Raw genomic sequence first — 17102 nt, 5'->3', positions numbered from 1 at the left:
GTTAGTGGCAGAAATTTTACATTAGTGCTTTTTACTGGAAAATAAGAGCTAATCCTTTAATACCAGTTATGCAGTGCTAGGGTTTTAAGCATGAAATAAAAGCTCTATTATTCAATTAGTATTTATTTAATGCTTCAGTTAATTCCACTGTCTGAATTATTAATACAGCCTATTTTTCTTAACACCATGTTGTTCTTTTGTTAAGTAGAAATCTTATCTAAAATGTGGTAACAACCCAAACTATCATGGGAACTAGAGGGCAAGCTACATTACCCTGTGTCTGGTGTATAAAGGCATTATTTAGCTAAACAACCCAACTGGAAATAAAACCATAAGGACTCAATGAATTTCAGCCTAAAAGCTGAATGTGGAAGAATGCCTCTTTAACTCATTATATTGTAAAAGGTAACTAAGTTCAAAAGTGAGATCTCTGGTCTTTGCTCTACTTTGGTGTTACAGTATCCAGGTTTTTCAGTACCAGCATATTTTGTAACATGCTTTCTTTAGTTGAATTCTTATCAACAGTAAATGATTTATGGCACACTTCACAGAAGATGAATACCTAAAAAAGCACTTCTCAAAATGAGAATAAGAATTTAAATTAATTATATGTAGACAAATGTAGTAGCTAATTATTGCCTAGCTTCACACAAACAGGGATGTAATTAATCTAATGTTTTGGGGGTCCATTTATATTTAGAAGGAAAATGGGAGAACTGGGAGAAACTTCCCACTTTAAAATAATACCAGGGGATCCTTTAATGTCCACTGAAATCACAGGACCTAGTTTTAACAATTTATTAGAAAAAGGGGAAAAATACAAATAAATAAACTTGCATTAAATATAGCATCTTACCTCATCAAAACCTCCCAATATGTTTAACAATAGGAGTTGCTCTGAAGGGAATGCAGCAATATAGGCTGTTAAGGAGGTTAAGGTCCCACAAACAGCAATAAAATAAGGTGCGATTAATTTGAATGTTTTTTTGGGGGGTGTATGCTTTCACATACAATCCAAGATATGTGGAAGCAAATGGACATGTCAAAAACTGAAGAGGAATGAAAAGGAAGAAAAACTAAAAATGAGGACGTCCCAAGGCGCTGAAAAGCTGGTTAAGACTCCAGCAGTTTCCCCCGATGTACACTCTGGGCTTCTGGAACCTTGGCTCTCGCCAACTTGTGGCTAATACGCTCCAGGAATATTGTAATATTGCTGTAATATTGAACCTGACCAGAATTGAAGGCAGGGAATTCTCCCTCTGAGCTCCCAAAGCCCCGACTAACAGGTAGGGTGGTCCTAGCTGGATAAGCAGCGGGATATCTTGCCAGACAGTGCTCTCAATGGCAAGCTATGCAGTTTTAGCTTGTTAGACTCTAGCAATTACCCGTAACATGCACTCTGGGGTTCCCAAGCCTTGGCTCTTGCCAACCTGTGCCTAATACTCTCTGGAATTAGGTAAGCAGGATGTATCCCTCCAGGGAGAGCGTGCATACCATTCCAACAATCTATCTCTGGGATTTCCATGTGTAGGTAGGATGCATGAAATTCTCAGCTTGGTTTGGAGACTCTTTAAGCATGGTGATGGGTTTTCGCGTGGGTCACCCGTACCTGCCCCCCCCCCCCACCCCCTCGCGGCCAAACCCCCCAAAAAATTGAGTCTAACCCAGAAGCTCCCCTCTGCTCGCTCAATGGTTTGGTTGTTCTGTTAATTCCCGGCCTTTCACTCTCTCTCGTCTCCCAGCTCTTTCCGTGCTTTTAGTGGCACGGCCACGGTTACCATTTAATATGGCTTTAACCACTGCAGAGGATGCCATTTAATTATGGCAGATTTCCCTCCCATCCAAGTTAAAACGCTGTGAAGATACACAGGCCTCCTCCATTATATAGTCCGCGTTTTTGCCCAGCCCGAGAATCGAAAAGATCCACTCGCCTCCCAAGCGAGAGGATCTTTTCGATTCTCGGGCTGGGCAAAACCTTAGGCAAGTTTCCTTGCTACACACAACCGCCTGTTTACCTAGCAGTAAGTAGGAACCTGGTTGTTAGTTGATTGGTGGATCGCTTTTCCGCGGGGTAATAATCTTCCGAAACAAAATATTTTTTAAAATAATATGGTCACTGGGCATGACTGTTTGTGGGACGCTGCTGTGCATAATTGGTGCTGCGATTCACCCACAAAATATACAGAGAATCCACTTATTCTTCACAGAATATCCTGTGAAGCGCTTTGAGATGTCTCAACGACGTGATAAGGCGCTATATCAAAGGCAAGGATTATTATTATTACATGTGGTTACATCACATTTATCATGCTCTTAGAAAAAAGCAGATATTACTAGTTATTTACCAAAGTAACCTGACATAGAAATGATTTAAATGACAACATAAAAATTAATAATGATGTTAGCACATTACAGTGTCACAGTAAATGTCCTTAACAGAAAAGGAGCTGATTAAATAGTTGTCCTTTTGTTCATTTCAAATATGTTTTGCTAACAAATAAATGGTCATTACACTTTACAACAAATCCTGTGAAGCACTTCAAGACATTTTAACGATAAGGCATTGTTATCAAATGCAATGATTATTATTATTAGGACCTTTAATTGCAAAGTTCTTTTTAAATACACTACAATCACCTCCCAATTTCCTCTCACCCTCTCTGGATGAACTTGTGAGGATTGATTGATGAATGCAGACTCCAGTCAATGGACCACTATTTATTGTAAAAATTAACGAATAGAATTTTGTTAAAGACAAATCTTTGGTTATCCTCTTCATTGCTAATAATGGAGTGTTCACACTGGCATTTTGTCTCCATGGGTCAGAATTATGTAGGAGAATGTTTTATATAGATCCATTCCATGAGGTCACCCTAAAGCAACATCATTTTATTGAAACTCATGAACTGGAATGGAGTACTGTCTTGGGGATTAATCACTGCATTAAATACAGTAAGTGAAGGCTTTTAGCACAGCTTTACTGCACAAATATAAAAAATGTGGACAAATTTGCCCAGGATGGGTTTGTAGCTGAAAGGTAATGCGAGATCTTGCATATCTTTAGTAGACTTTTCTCTATATTTGAATGAGAGAAGCAAGATCATTAATCTAATTGATCCTTATTTGTGATCTTTTCCACAGGAAAACTCTCCTTCACAGCTTGCCTCTCAGCCACACTTCCTACATTTGTGGTGGTCTTTCTTTTTCCTTTGTCATTTAGAAACAAAAATAAGCACAAGACATTCTGCAAATAAGGTTGATGGTTACGGAACCCAAAATTACCTACATTTTAAGCTTTGTTTATGACGTGCATGTAAGTATGATACTGCATTCAGCGAGTCTAGCAAGCTGTGCTAGAAATTTCTGCAGACATTGATTGCAAATCAGCAATGAACCAGAGGACTCTCTCTCGTAGAATTCTCAACAATCTTTGGAATGGGGACAGCTTCAAGGGACAACAGGGAAGAAGTTTACAGAAAGCAAGAGCGAGGAGTTTTGAAGATAAATCTGTGCAAAGAGGGAGATAATAATGGGCTGAGTGGCTTCTGCCCGTTGCTGAAATGATCTGGAATGGAGAGTGAGTTTGGGGTTGGAAGGTGGCCCAGTAAAGCCATAGGAAACATTATGATTTGGCTTGGAAAATTAGTATATAAATACAAATCTCACTTCTAACCAGTCCTAGTAATAACAATATCACTATTGTTTCATGGTGACTTTCAGGAACACTCAAAACATACCTGGATTGCAAGGAAATCATTTCAAAGCCTTCAGCAGATTTGGGTTCATCAAACAAACCATTGCCTTATTGCAACAAGACTTTTATTTACAATTAGGTACATTTTACAACAGTTTTATTAAAACAAAAGCATTTCTCCTACAGAATAAATACAAAGTTAATTTATATTTAATAGGTATGTCACTTTCTAAATATGGTTTGAAATCTGTACACAGCTATAAAATACATCTAACAATAAATAATAAATGACAATACTATATGACAATACTATTTTGATAGAGCAGCAATATAGAACTTTCTGCCACTCAATGGCACATACATAGATATCTAACAAGATAAGAAACCTCTTGCATAGGGCAAAATTGTATTTTGAGGCTTCTCTCTATGGAATTTCCTGTCTTCCTAGTACTGGAACATGGCCTAGCATGCAACATTACTGATAACATATTGAATGATGTGGTTATATTTACAAAGGCTTGCTAAAGGCCACGGATAAAAACTAACACAAATACTGGAATTTCACATTCCAGTGGTTAAGTGTATTTTTATGTAAATATCCCTTTTGCTGCTGTACAGAAGTTGAATCAATTCTTAAAGCACAAAAGTGTCAAAACAGACTGTGAAGCCCTTTTCCTTCTTACGACATGTTTCAAACAAAATTCAAAAGGCTTTCCTTGTATAAACCGTTTCAGAGTCTCAGTACCCATCAGATCTGGACAGTATGGGTGAAAGTGGCCTTATTTTGCATTCCTATATACCAGAAAAATACTCCCTTCCAATGTTACTTCCCCCATAGCACACACATTTCCCTGGCTGAATAGGAAGGTACACAAATCATTTGACCCAGAGTTTTCTCAAAGCTGTTCCCAGTTTGGCCAAAAAGAGGAATGGAACATCAGCTTGGGCGACAAACACTAATTTTCCCTTCCTCCCTGCTAGGAAGTGCTGATTATTATTATTATCTCTGCTCAACATTCTGTTTATCCGATTACCCAAACTGACCATGTGGAGAAATCACAAGACACAACACCTAGTTCTCCCCTCACCCAACCAATCCATGCCCACAACACTAGTATGCAAGCGTCCTGTAACTATACTACTGAAGTTAAATAGATTTAATTAAAATTGCAGCAATTCTTCTATTGCGTAGATTTAATTAAATGTAACATTTCACTTAGTTTATAGAGACGTCTTGTTCTTTCTTTGAAAGCCAACATATATTAATGTAATCTGTAGATCTATCATTCATCTTTATTACGCAGCCCACTTCAGTTCACACAAAGGGATACTTTAAGTTTAGGATGGGTGACCTTTCCTATATAACTAGCAGCACTATTAACAAAGCTCCCAAGAACTAATTCCAATGAAAACCACTTCATTAAGAATTGAAAATATCTACTGATTTTTTAGGGGGAAAAAAGAAAAGTGCAACATTCTACCAGCAGTCATAGGCACTGCAGGTATGTAATGCAAGGGTTATCACCTTGAAGCTGCCATTATCTATTCATTTCCGATTTCTTTACAGTACTAAGAGTGAGGTTTCAATATTGCTTCTTTATTATCATTTTTAAGATCTGCATCAACAAATCTATCCTAAAAATGTGAGATATTGAAATCACAAGGAGGAACTGCACAATGTTTGTCACATTATCAATGCAAGAGTATGAAAGTCAAATGGAAGTGACTTTAAACAAATAATTCAAGTGTTTACGCATAAGTGCTAACAGCATAATGGATATGCATAAGAAGATTAATTTTCCAAGGAAGGTACACACTCCATGGGTGGGTGGAGGACATACGCTCTGTATATAATCCTTTTGCAAGAGGCAGTTCTGCGTGACTAATGACAAATAACCACAAACTGTGTTTATTTAAACCATATATAAAAGATCATGATCCAAAGTAACAGCTGCACTAAAGATATGCTTTTTGCATAGGAGGTGCAAAGGTTTAATTGATGCGCACTTGATGCATGCAGTTAGTGTTGCCAACACCACTGGCCTAAACCATTTACCATGTAGTGTTTCTATTGTGCAGAGTAGAGCGTGCACTTGGGAATTCTGCACAGCTCATGGCTCAATCTTGTTTATTAAGCACTGCCGTTCCATCAGAACTCCATTTATATTGATAGGCAAATCCTATAATAACCTACAGCACTTGTCCTTGAAAAACGTTATGGATGTAGGACACAATCACTGTGTTTTGTCTAGGCAGCACATGCACAAAATAATCTTGTATTAAACACGTACAATTTGGCCATCAACACTAGTTTTAAAATGCCTAAAATCCAAATGTACTATTTGTTTGACATTTCTAATTTTGCCTATGATTATTTATGTCAGCGTGACCATTTCCCCCTCATTGGTTAGTTATTTTACAAAGTTAAAACATTTAGACAAATTAGACAAGTATTTTATGCATTCAGTACAATAGTTCTGTGATTAGTGTTTTAAGTATTAATATTGTTCCTCATATTATTATTGGAACTGTATTGTTCATAATATATATTTTATATACTGTATATATAAATATGGGTTAATATTGAATATCCTATTCCCCAAATATGAAAAACAAGGCCTTTTTCCTTTTTTTTGGAGACGGGGAAGAAAAAGGAGCTCAAATATCTAGTGAGTATGTTTTTTTAAAAAAAATTGAAAACACAAAATAATTTGGATGAAATACACTGCAAAAAAATTTACATACGTATGTCAGGAAATCAATACAAATGTCATGGTTCAAGTCATGAAAACTAACATGCGACAGTTTATAGTATTAAGTTTGAGCAGGGGTGGGGAATTGGGTTAGGATTGGGCAACCTGTAATTCATGTACTGATCCACAATGGAGAGTTTGGAGATGTGAATCAACGGTGATTTTATTGCTGTAGAAGTGGAAGTAGTCTAGTTTGCTGCAGAAATATTGTAAACCACTGAAATCGAGAATGGCTGTGCAAATTCAAGAATGACATTTCATCCAATTTTCATGTATGGAACCATCATTTAAATGAATTAAAATACACTAACAAAACAAGTGAGAATAACAAGAGTCCCCAATTTAATTCCTTGCAAGGTCAAAGTTAATAGACCCAGTGTTCTCTATTATCGTTTAAGTCAACATTTTACATAGGAAAAGCGTTAGTGGCGAGGTCCTCAACTTAACGTTATTGCACCCCTTCATTCAATACTTACCCTGGTCACATTCACTCTGAATAGGATTAGTTCTCACAGACTTAAGAGTAGTTAAAAGCCTATTGCACAAATGTGCCCTTCTCCAGGGAAGAAGTAACATTGAGAGTTTTGTTTGTGCACAAATGAACTGCAATGGAATACGCGACTATCCCTGTAGTGCCCATCATCCTATTCAGTTCCGTAAGCAAGCTCTTTTTCACAACTGCAGCTGCTTTGCTGCTGTAACAGATATTAGGAACCCACAACAAAGAAGAATGTAACTTTGCTTTTCCAATCTTAAATACTAAATTGGTAGTCATTTACACTGATACAGCTAGAGACACCAGTTAAGGAAGGCCACATCTGAGTTGGGTTAGAGGGGCTGGGAAAAAAAATCACATAAAATGTCAATGTCAATGGAGAGGTAAGCAACTTTGTACTTATTTGTATTTGCTTTACTGTAGCCTATGTCAATGAGTTTTTTTTAAAAAAAACAGTGTGTTTTAATTACTAGGCTATTAGATCAAAATTTAACTTTGGCCATCAAAGTGCAATTAAAAAGTCACACCCTACATGCCTAGTAAATTAAGCTGACTGAAATGTATAAGATAGAAACACTCTCTATTCTGAATTATAAATTTTGCAATATTTGAACTAAATTTTGGAGAACCAAGAATGTCTAGACTGAAATTCAAGTCATCAGTCCAATTTCTTGGGAGTGTTTGCAAAAAATGAATTTTATTCATTTACAATTGCATAAAATGTATTTTGGCAACAATTAAGTAATTAAATGTACACATTGAAATGAATGTATATTTTCACTGCAACTAATATGTAAGTAAGAGAGTCGGGACTAAAATCCATCACTTTCACATTGACAAGTTGGAAATCTGATTGTGACTGTAGCTTCTCAGTTTGCAAACCTTTCCTGAAGGTTAACTCAGGTGTGATTAGAACCTGAAGGTTCTTTTTGAGGCTCAATTCCAGTTAATACCCCTTTAATTAGATTTGACTTTTACTGGTAATGAGCATTACTTAGAAAGTTGCCATGCAACATGGGTGCTTTAAATAGTTTAGGAAGCTGTTCTGGAAGGATTTAAAACTAGCTCAACGTATTTAACAGACTCCTGTCACTACTGACTTATGACAGTGTCCAGCCATTTTCTGTAAGCAGTTGCAAATCTGACTTGTTCAGTATTGCTACAACCTGCTAAAATGGTATCGATGAATCTGTGCTCCTCTAACAAGCTGGGCAAGTCTAGTGAAGGACCTCGCTTCAGCCGTTTTGTCTCCTGGGTGTAACTTTGCCTGACTGATTCAACCGCACCATCAACATCCATGTCTTGAGAGCAATAGCCCCCTGCACTGCTCATCTGTACATTATTCACAGTTCCATCACCACCATTGTTGGGCTCAGACTTTGACGAGAGCTGGCGATTCTCTTTGTTCCAGCAATGCAAAAGATAAAACACGCATCTCCTGCAAGACAAAATTCAGAAAAACTAAAGCTTTATAGTTGCAGTAAACTTTAGGGGGGGAGGGAGGGGAGCTAAATTGCAGTACACCAATCTCTCCTCAACAATAAATATTCCTGGTCATGCAAAATTAATCAGGTACTATGTTAGCAAATTAACCACTGCATTTTTCTACATTACATTTATTTCAGATTATTCTCATTCCGTGAAGCACTTCAGAGATTTTTTTTAACATAAAAGGCACTATTATGTGGCTCCGCATTATAATAATAATCTTTGTATTTGATATATTGCTTCTCCTCCTGTCCACGGTGACATGACATGTTCCTCAGGTCTCTATCCTCTGCCCTTTTTGCTTATCCACTACATTCTTCATCTGTTGACAACGTCTGCAGTCAGCGGCATCCAGAACTCCACAGCTCACATCCTCTCCTGCACCAGTTTCCACAGGTCTGTCACCTTCATCCTCACACAGATCCAGTGGTTCTGTATCCCCCAGAAGATTGACTAAGATCCTCGTCCTTCCCTTTAAATGTCTCCACTATCTTATCCCACCCTAGCTCTTGTAATCTCCTACGACCCTACACCACCGCCATTCCCACCACTCGGCCTGCTTAAAGACCCTCACTTTCTCTGCCCCACCATTGGTGGGTGAGATTTTGTAAAGCGTTTCCCTAAGTAACTAACTAACTGCTATAAGATTAACGGGCCCAAACCTGGATAAATTTACATTAAGTAAATTAATGTACCAAATTTTAAGCTTTAATTATATCATTCTCTATAGACCGAAGGTGAACAAATAACTTCACTGATAATATTAACATTTCAGAGTGAGATACATTTATTTCAATCGGTTCAAATATGGCAAAAGAACCAGAACGGAGCAAGCACTTGGATTAATGGTCATAGTGGGGAATAAATAAACCACAAAAGTCGATATATTGCCTTCAAATCCAAAAAGCAATTTTAACCTATGATCATAAGACTGTGGATAATTGCTTCAGTCACACACAATTTTGTTTTTGAGAAAAATAGTAATTTTACCAGTTATTACGCCAAGTTTATTACTTTAATCCAGGTGAACGACTCATTTACTTAAATTCAAACTCTTTCTGGCTAAAGCAAAAATGACTGCTAATTATTGTTAATACTAGTGGATGTTTGAGGTAACCAGAGACTGTGTGTTTAGCACCCTCTATTGGTTCAACTTAGCTACACAAGTAAACTGGTACAATTCTGCAAAATACAGTTCTATTATTCCAATAACAAACATGGCCAAATATATATCATTCAATTAGCACACTGTAATCTCCAAAATAAATAAAGCAATATAGTAAAGTTCAGGACACAATATATTTTAGTTTGCCTACCTGTGACACCACAGAGCTTCATGGCCTGGGTAAGACTCAATGAGATCAGTGCAGAGCTCCATTTCCTCTTCAATCATAAGCGGCACATCTGCCATATACACATCTACAGATGCACCTTCATCCTTTGGAGGAAGTGGAAGACTGGTATGATGTTCTTTACTTAAGGGTTTTCTCATGCACCCAGGCCCAGTAACTGTTGTATTTCGTGTGTTGCACGCCACAGACTTCAGTAGGAATTGTCGATAATGGAAACCGCTGTGGTCGGATACATGCGTGGATACCCAGTACTTAGTACTGGACAACTCATCAAGCAGTACCTGGAAATATAAAACACAACCAACTACCATTAATAAATAAATGGTTTATGTTGGCTAATTTGGGCAGTGTAATCGTGCAGTTACAGTGTATAGGTGTGCCAATAAGTTGCACTATTGAGAGTGACAGTAATTGGTACATGCTCACTATTATGCACAAAATGAACTCCAAAACTTCATCATACCATGATTGGTTCGAAAGAAAGGTAACAATAAGGCAGAAGACAAGAGTCATCCTCAGGCTGTTTACAGGAACATCCTGCAGTAACTCAAGAATTTCATTGCTGAGAGCTGCATCTGCCCATCCTCTCAGTCAAAGAATGGCCTAGGATACCAGAGGAACCAAAACAAAAATAGGCACGATACTTCACAAGATTAGTTTAGATGAAGAAGGCCCAATAGTCAGACTGGGTTCAAATGGGCTGTTTCAGAGCTGTACTTTCTATGAATCCTGTGTGACCTTATCCTACTAGAACACCTATCCTACTGACCTCCCATCACAGCATTAAGCTTTTTTTGATGGAGCGAGCTCAACATCCTGGCCTCAACCACCGCTCCTGGCAACTTGTTCCAGTCGTTAATTACCCACTGGGTAAAGAAATACTTCCTGGTGCCTGTCCTGAAATTTCCCTTTAGACATAGACATAAGCCTATGTCTTCTTGTTCTGCTATCTTGTTCCAACCTAAAGTCGTTTCAGTACTAAATGAATGCAAACATCATCCAAATGCAATTCTGATCTAATGTTGCAATCCTTATTACTACTGGTGTATAGGTAAGTTCTTGGTTAATTTTTTTTNAGCACACTGAAGTGAACCTATTAGCAAAATCTCACAATAACATTAGCAAAATGAAATCTAATCGAAATGCTACTCTTCTGAGTGTTTTAGGTTTGCATTGAAATTATGAATTTATGGCACAACAATTTACAATTTGGCTATTTTATCTAATTTATAGAAATTACTATTAAAGCATAAGATTTTTGACACTGTAGTTATACACTTCTCAAGATTTAACAGAGAATACAAAACTGAATAGATAGCCTGAGTATAGCCGAATGGATAGTCAATTGCTTAACTCTTCAAAGCCTAGCAGTGTATTTGAAGTTACAAAAGATGTTCAAAAATGCTATTTGCTTTAAAATTCCTTCGAAAAGTACATGCCCACAAATTGAGCCAGTTTTGAAATTGGAATGCAAATTACAAAAAAAAAATTGATAGCGGTTAAAAATTAATGCTCTTTAAAAGCTTTTTTTTGTTAAATTATTAATGTTCGTTTTCCTTCAGTAAGTAATCCCCTATTTCTTCAGCCTCTCCTGCTGAAGGGTAGCCTAATCCAAGACCTGCACCAATGCCCTTTGTTCAGCTTTTCAGAAGCACTAAGTACCACGCAGGCAGCACACTCCCCCCAGATTGCTATCTGATTTTCTCTTACATTCGCAGATGGACACCACAGTGAGCAGCTTGCAGCTTGGGACAGCTCGACCAGGAACCAAGAGGAGCAGAAGATTAAATGTATGCTGCATGGATCCTGCAGCACTCCTAAATGTGCCCACCCACAGTGCTATTAGTTGTTCAAATGTTGGCTAGGTTCAATATTCAAAAAATAGTATTCCTTCTCTTCCTGTTCCCCCCCCTCCAATTAAAAAATATCCTAATATTTTGTGGAATCACACACTTAAAAGTTTCACAAAGTCAGACTCTGCTGCAAGACAAAAGCATCAAATTAGCAAAGGAGAAGCCATTTTATAAACCTGTGTTGCACCCACAGCATTTCAAATCAAGACAATAACACAAAAGGTCAGAATCTATTCAAAGTGAGGCGTCTATGTAAAACAAGAACCTGCAGCATATCCCACAGAGAAGTCAGAGGTTAAATCAGACACTCGTGGAATAATACAACCTCCGTAATACTGTACTTTGTGAAGATATCATTTCTGAACAGAGATGCTGCAAACCATGCAGGAGCAAAACTGTTACAGAAATGAACATTTCAAAGGAAAAGCTAAGATTTTAAAATGTCACAACGTATCCACAATGTAGACCATTCTGCTTTCTAAAGCCACAGATAACAGGTAATAAATCTGTTTTGATGACGCAACAGTTATTCTGAATTTCTCCATTCATCAAGGACACGAAGGGCACTGGCTGCTAGAGTTAACGGGCTTTTAAGAAAAAAATACTGACACATTAAAATGAAAACAATATCTAAAATAGAAACCCAAAAATCATTAAAGGGAATGATTCACGCTCTTAAAGAATCAAGATGATAACCATTCACTTGGGTCTTATTCTTGCATTTTAAAATGACATCTGATCTGCTCAATTACATTACTGGCTGTAATTTAATAGCTCCCAGATATCCATCAGTCTCTACAGAATTTCAAAACAACACAATTTCCTCCGCCCCTACAAACCCCCATTGCAAACATGATTTTGTTATGCAGATTGTGGGGTTATGCAGCATTAATAATCAGTTTCTAACAAGACATGCGTGGCTTATTTAAAATGCTTCATGATGCAAATGAAACTGGGATTTATCCAGTGTGCCAAATTGCTTATTCTACCACTTCAAGCATCAATTTGCACTGAAATTAACTATTCATTTGCACAACTCAGAAATTTTGATTGAAAAGAATTCCCTTCAGATCTAAATCAGCTTCTACATGTTTTAAACTGACAGTCATTTTGGCTGCGCATATTTAATAATGTGAGATAAATCACTTTTGGAAAGATTTCAAACTGATACTCAAAGCTGCTCAAAGAATGTAAATTAAGTATTTCTCTCTCCCTCCCACATTTTCCATCACAGGCATATTATTAATTTCTTCTCATCAGAAACAAGAGATAGTCTGCTGCACAGGGTTTTCTGTGACTAGTGTCAACACTGCAGCATGACTGGCCACAAAAGGCTTTGCAAGGTTAAACCACGTCAATTTCCTCTTCCTTTTTTCCCCCCTCCCAAACGCAGCGATGAAACACCTCCCATGTAAGGCACCAATTAGTAGCCCACCTACGACCATTTACCCATTTAAACCAGCTACACCACAGCATTCTTGACAGATATTGGCTGACCTATTAGGCCCGATTATTAAAACAAGGAGATTAATCCACAGTCATACCTTAGGATTGCACTTTGCCACATGTTGCAGGACCCAGATACGATGGGACCAGGCATTATAGTTGCTTGGATACCTTCCAGCAGCTTCAGAACAGACTGTCATCTCATCCTGTATTAGTCTATGCATCTGTTCAGTTGGTACTACTATTGCTGAATTATTTTTATTCTTCGAATTTGGAAGGCAAATTTTCTGAATGATCTTTTGCAGAATCCAGCGTCTTTGGGAAAGAAAATGGCACACACCATTAGGGAACAGACTGGTGCAATGCAAAATCGTATCTTAGCAACCGGATTGTGTCACATGCACTGGCAAGAGAAGAATCTCATTCTCTACTTATTAAAGAGATAGCATTTCTTTTACGTGAGCCAAATTGACAGATTTTAAAACTAACCGTAATATTCTGTATACAATACAGCCTTGACAACAGATAAATACACATTATATATAAAGCATTTTAAGTCAATATCAAAAGAACAATGAAGCAAGACCACAGAAATCAAGGCACCATCTTTGTTGGCTGATCAGTGAAACAATTTCAACATGTGCATCCATGCCCTATATTGGAATCTGGAAGGCACTGTCTGAAAGGGTGGTGGAGGCAGGTTGAATAATAACTTTCAAAAGGGAATTGCATACAACAACAACAAAATTACATTTGTATATATACTTCAAAAGAAAAAAAATTGCAAGGCTATGGGGTAAAAGTGGGAGAGTGGAACTAATTGGATTGCTCTTTCAAAGAGCTGGCACAGGCACTATGGCACGGTGGCCTCCTTCTGTGCTCTAGGATTCCATGATTCTATACGGAGGGTGATGTCTCAAAACACTTTACGAATCCTAACACTGAATCTGAATTATAAAAATAAGTTGAAATTGTTCCAAAGGATGCAGAATTTAAGAACTTTAAAAGGACCAAGTTTTTAAAGCTTTTTGTCATGATCGGATGGTCTGGGAAAGAGCCACTATGCCCTACATGTACCCCTTACAATAAAAATTAATTAATGCCACCATGTGTACAATCCTCAGAGGAATCCCTAGAGACAGACAATTCCCTGCAGCACAAGAAGCAGGGTATCAGCCATGGAATCTGAAGATTCCTAGGCTGCAGAAGAACAATTAGAATATGTTTTCCTAAGGATTATGTTGGGAGTCAAGCCTTCAAAAAAAGTAAACAATTTAGAAACAGACGACTTTGAGACGACTTCCCAACATGCTATATAAATGTAAAATTGTTGTACAAGTATTTGCATTCATGTGTAGTGACTGTTTTTGCACGTAAAATTGCCAGCCAGCTTTGTGCACATTAAGGTCGTACAAACAGCCAACTGATGAAATACCAGTTTATCTGGAGAATTGTTGGCCAGGACATGGGTAGAAACTCCTTTTTCTTTTCAAATAGTGTCAAGAGATCTTTAACATCCACCTCAACAGGCAGATGGGACTTTGGTTTACCATCTGAAGAGTTTCCTTGTGAAACATTTTTTTAAACCCTCACTCCATTTAATAACCAGTCCATCACTTCAGTTATCAGTGGAAACAAACCAGCTGAATTTTAATCATTTTCTTTCACAGTATGAAAATACACTGTAAGAAAACTCTATTTTTTAAGAAACTCAGAATTGAGAATATGAGATTATTCCATTATTGACAACAGGATTAACAACAACACCTGTATTAATACAGTGCTCTTCAAGTAGGATAACATCTTAAGCGTGCTTCATAGGAGTGGTGTTGGATACTGGGCAAAGAGGGATTGACTATAGGCATGATCGTACAGGTAGATTAGACTGCGTTTGAAGACAGATAAATCATAATAATTATAATAAATATTCAAAGGAGGGAGTTCCAATGGGTGGAACATAGTTTTTGAAGGCTTGACCACCAATGGTGAAACAGAGGGAATGTGCAGTAGGCCTGAGTTCGATGAGCAGAAGGGAGAGATAGGGAGGTACAAGTGCATGAGGACCTTGAAATCAAACTGTTAGTCGCCAGGGAGGCAGGTTGAGCTTGGGGAGACGGGCCAGTGCAATTCGGTGCGAGTGAGGATGTGGGTGGGGCAGTTTTTTAATAGGCTGAAGCTTGTGGATGGTGAAATCAGGGAGACAAGAAGTATGAGAAGTCAAGTCTGGAGGTACCAAAAGGTTGAATGAGGGCTTCATCCCATACACCTGCGGCAATTTCAACATGTTCATGGTTTTATTGGTAAATCTTTAGGGAGCAACAATTCAAATTAATTTCTGCGTTTTCTGAAGCAAAAGTAATGCTTTTAAATAAATAAAATTGTAAACCAATGTAGCCTTGAAATATCCAAGTGCAGTAATAAGTACAGCACTCTGGTGCTGAGGTCAAGGGAACAATCTTTGTTTCGTTCAATCCCTTGGTTTGTGCTTGTCCTGATCTGAGTCATGACAATGTCAGGCTGTTGGGAGGAGGGATGGAAAACTCTTAAGAGACCCACCAAAGCAGTAATGTGCACTAGTTGTGCCAACAAAAGTTTGAGAGTCAGGGAGACCTGAGTGGCGAGATCTTTCAGATTAAAAGCATGATATAAAAGGTCCACAAAGATAGACGCTCGATACAAATGAAGCTTGTGCGGTACCTGGAAAAGGTACTTTGGACTTTAGTTTATTTTTGACAGCCTAGTGTCTGACACATGTAAAACTCATCACCATGCTTAAGCTTATTCAAACCAGACAGATTTGCACACATTCTACCTAAGCAGGGCAAATTCTGGGACTAGAATGGGATACATATTCTCTCCCTATAGGGATACAATCTGCTTACTTAATTCTGGAAAGTACGAGGCGCAGGTTGACAAGTGCCAAGGTTTCGGGATCCCAGAGTATGCTGTAGTTTAACCAGCTTTAACCACACAGCTTGAAAGCACTGTCTGACAAGCTTTCCCGCTGCTTGTCCACTAGGACAACCCTAATAATCCCTCCAAAAGAAAACAATAATAAATTGGTCATTTTCAATCCACGACTGTTTGTGGAACACTGCTGTGCACAATTGGCTGCCGCGTTTCGCCCACAAATATACAGTCAATTCACTTTACAGCATATTCTGTGAAGCGCTATGAGACGTCTAGAAGACGGGAAAAGCGCTACATCAAATGCAAGGATTATTATTATTATTATTATTATCCACTAGGGTTTTGGCTTGCAAAGTTAATAGGAGCTGAGTGGGAAGAATTCCTTCCCCCATTGGTCTGCTCCTCCAAGTCCTACTGATGAGCCAGGTTAGTTGGTCTGTCATTATCACTGCCCTGGAGTAATACAGAATCACATGGCTCAGGAACCAAACTATCGAGAATGCCATAAAAGACTGACTCAATCCCGACATCCCATTGCCAAACAGGTCACTTTGGAGCAGTTAAGGAAAAGGAAACACCATTTACCTCTCTCCACCACCACCAACCCCCACCCCACAGCAGGAAGTTAGACATCAGTAAAATAATCTTACAGATGCTAATCAATAACCAATTTGTTGTTGTTTCATTACATGAAAAGATACAACTTTAGAAAGTCCTAGTAGTTTCCAAAACAGAATAGTATTTACAAACCTGTGAATCCACGTTTCAGGGCTTTTTGGAAACTTTGTTAGGGCGAGTTTTCCTAGATACAAATCCTTAATTGGATCCAATGCTCCCAACTCTACAAGTTCCTTCCTGGAAAATATTTCAGCATCATTCTCACCAGTCGTTGCGTAAAACAGAATCAGATCTTTTGTTAACAAGCAGCAAATGCACACGAAGCAACAAAGTTCTTGAATAAAGATGAAGGTATCAGCCAAGAATACAATGGCTTTTCCAGTGCCACATGCAATGCATGGTTTTCGCATCTTGGAAAACAGACACTTTTTTTCTGTCAAGATAAACACTGTGGCGGTTTTAAATTACGCCAGAATAGCATATTTTTGCATG

The 17102-nt window shown here is 38.1% G+C and overlaps 1 protein-coding gene across 1 annotated transcript in view; it reads right to left on the bottom strand.

The window, feature by feature from the left end:
* Positions 1-3802: 3802 nt before the first annotated feature.
* The window catches only part of ptar1 (protein prenyltransferase alpha subunit repeat containing 1), a 35651-nt gene continuing 22351 nt past the window's right edge, over positions 3803-17102 (bottom strand). The window contains exons 4-7 of the mRNA XM_042332782.1: positions 16743-16847; positions 13181-13397; positions 9748-10064; positions 3803-8381 (exon numbers count right to left, since the gene is read on the bottom strand). Of these exons, the coding sequence (XP_042188716.1) occupies positions 8036-8381; positions 9748-10064; positions 13181-13397; positions 16743-16847 (985 nt within the window). The 3' untranslated portion in view covers positions 3803-8035. The remainder of the gene's footprint in view (positions 8382-9747; positions 10065-13180; positions 13398-16742; positions 16848-17102) is intronic.

Source organism: Callorhinchus milii, unplaced genomic scaffold (assembly GCF_018977255.1).
Source record: "Callorhinchus milii isolate IMCB2004 unplaced genomic scaffold, IMCB_Cmil_1.0 Scaffold1, whole genome shotgun sequence".
Taxonomy (NCBI): Eukaryota; Metazoa; Chordata; class Chondrichthyes; order Chimaeriformes; family Callorhinchidae; genus Callorhinchus; species Callorhinchus milii.
Note: the sequence above shows the minus strand (reverse complement) of the source record. Positions and strands in the feature narration are given on the sequence as shown.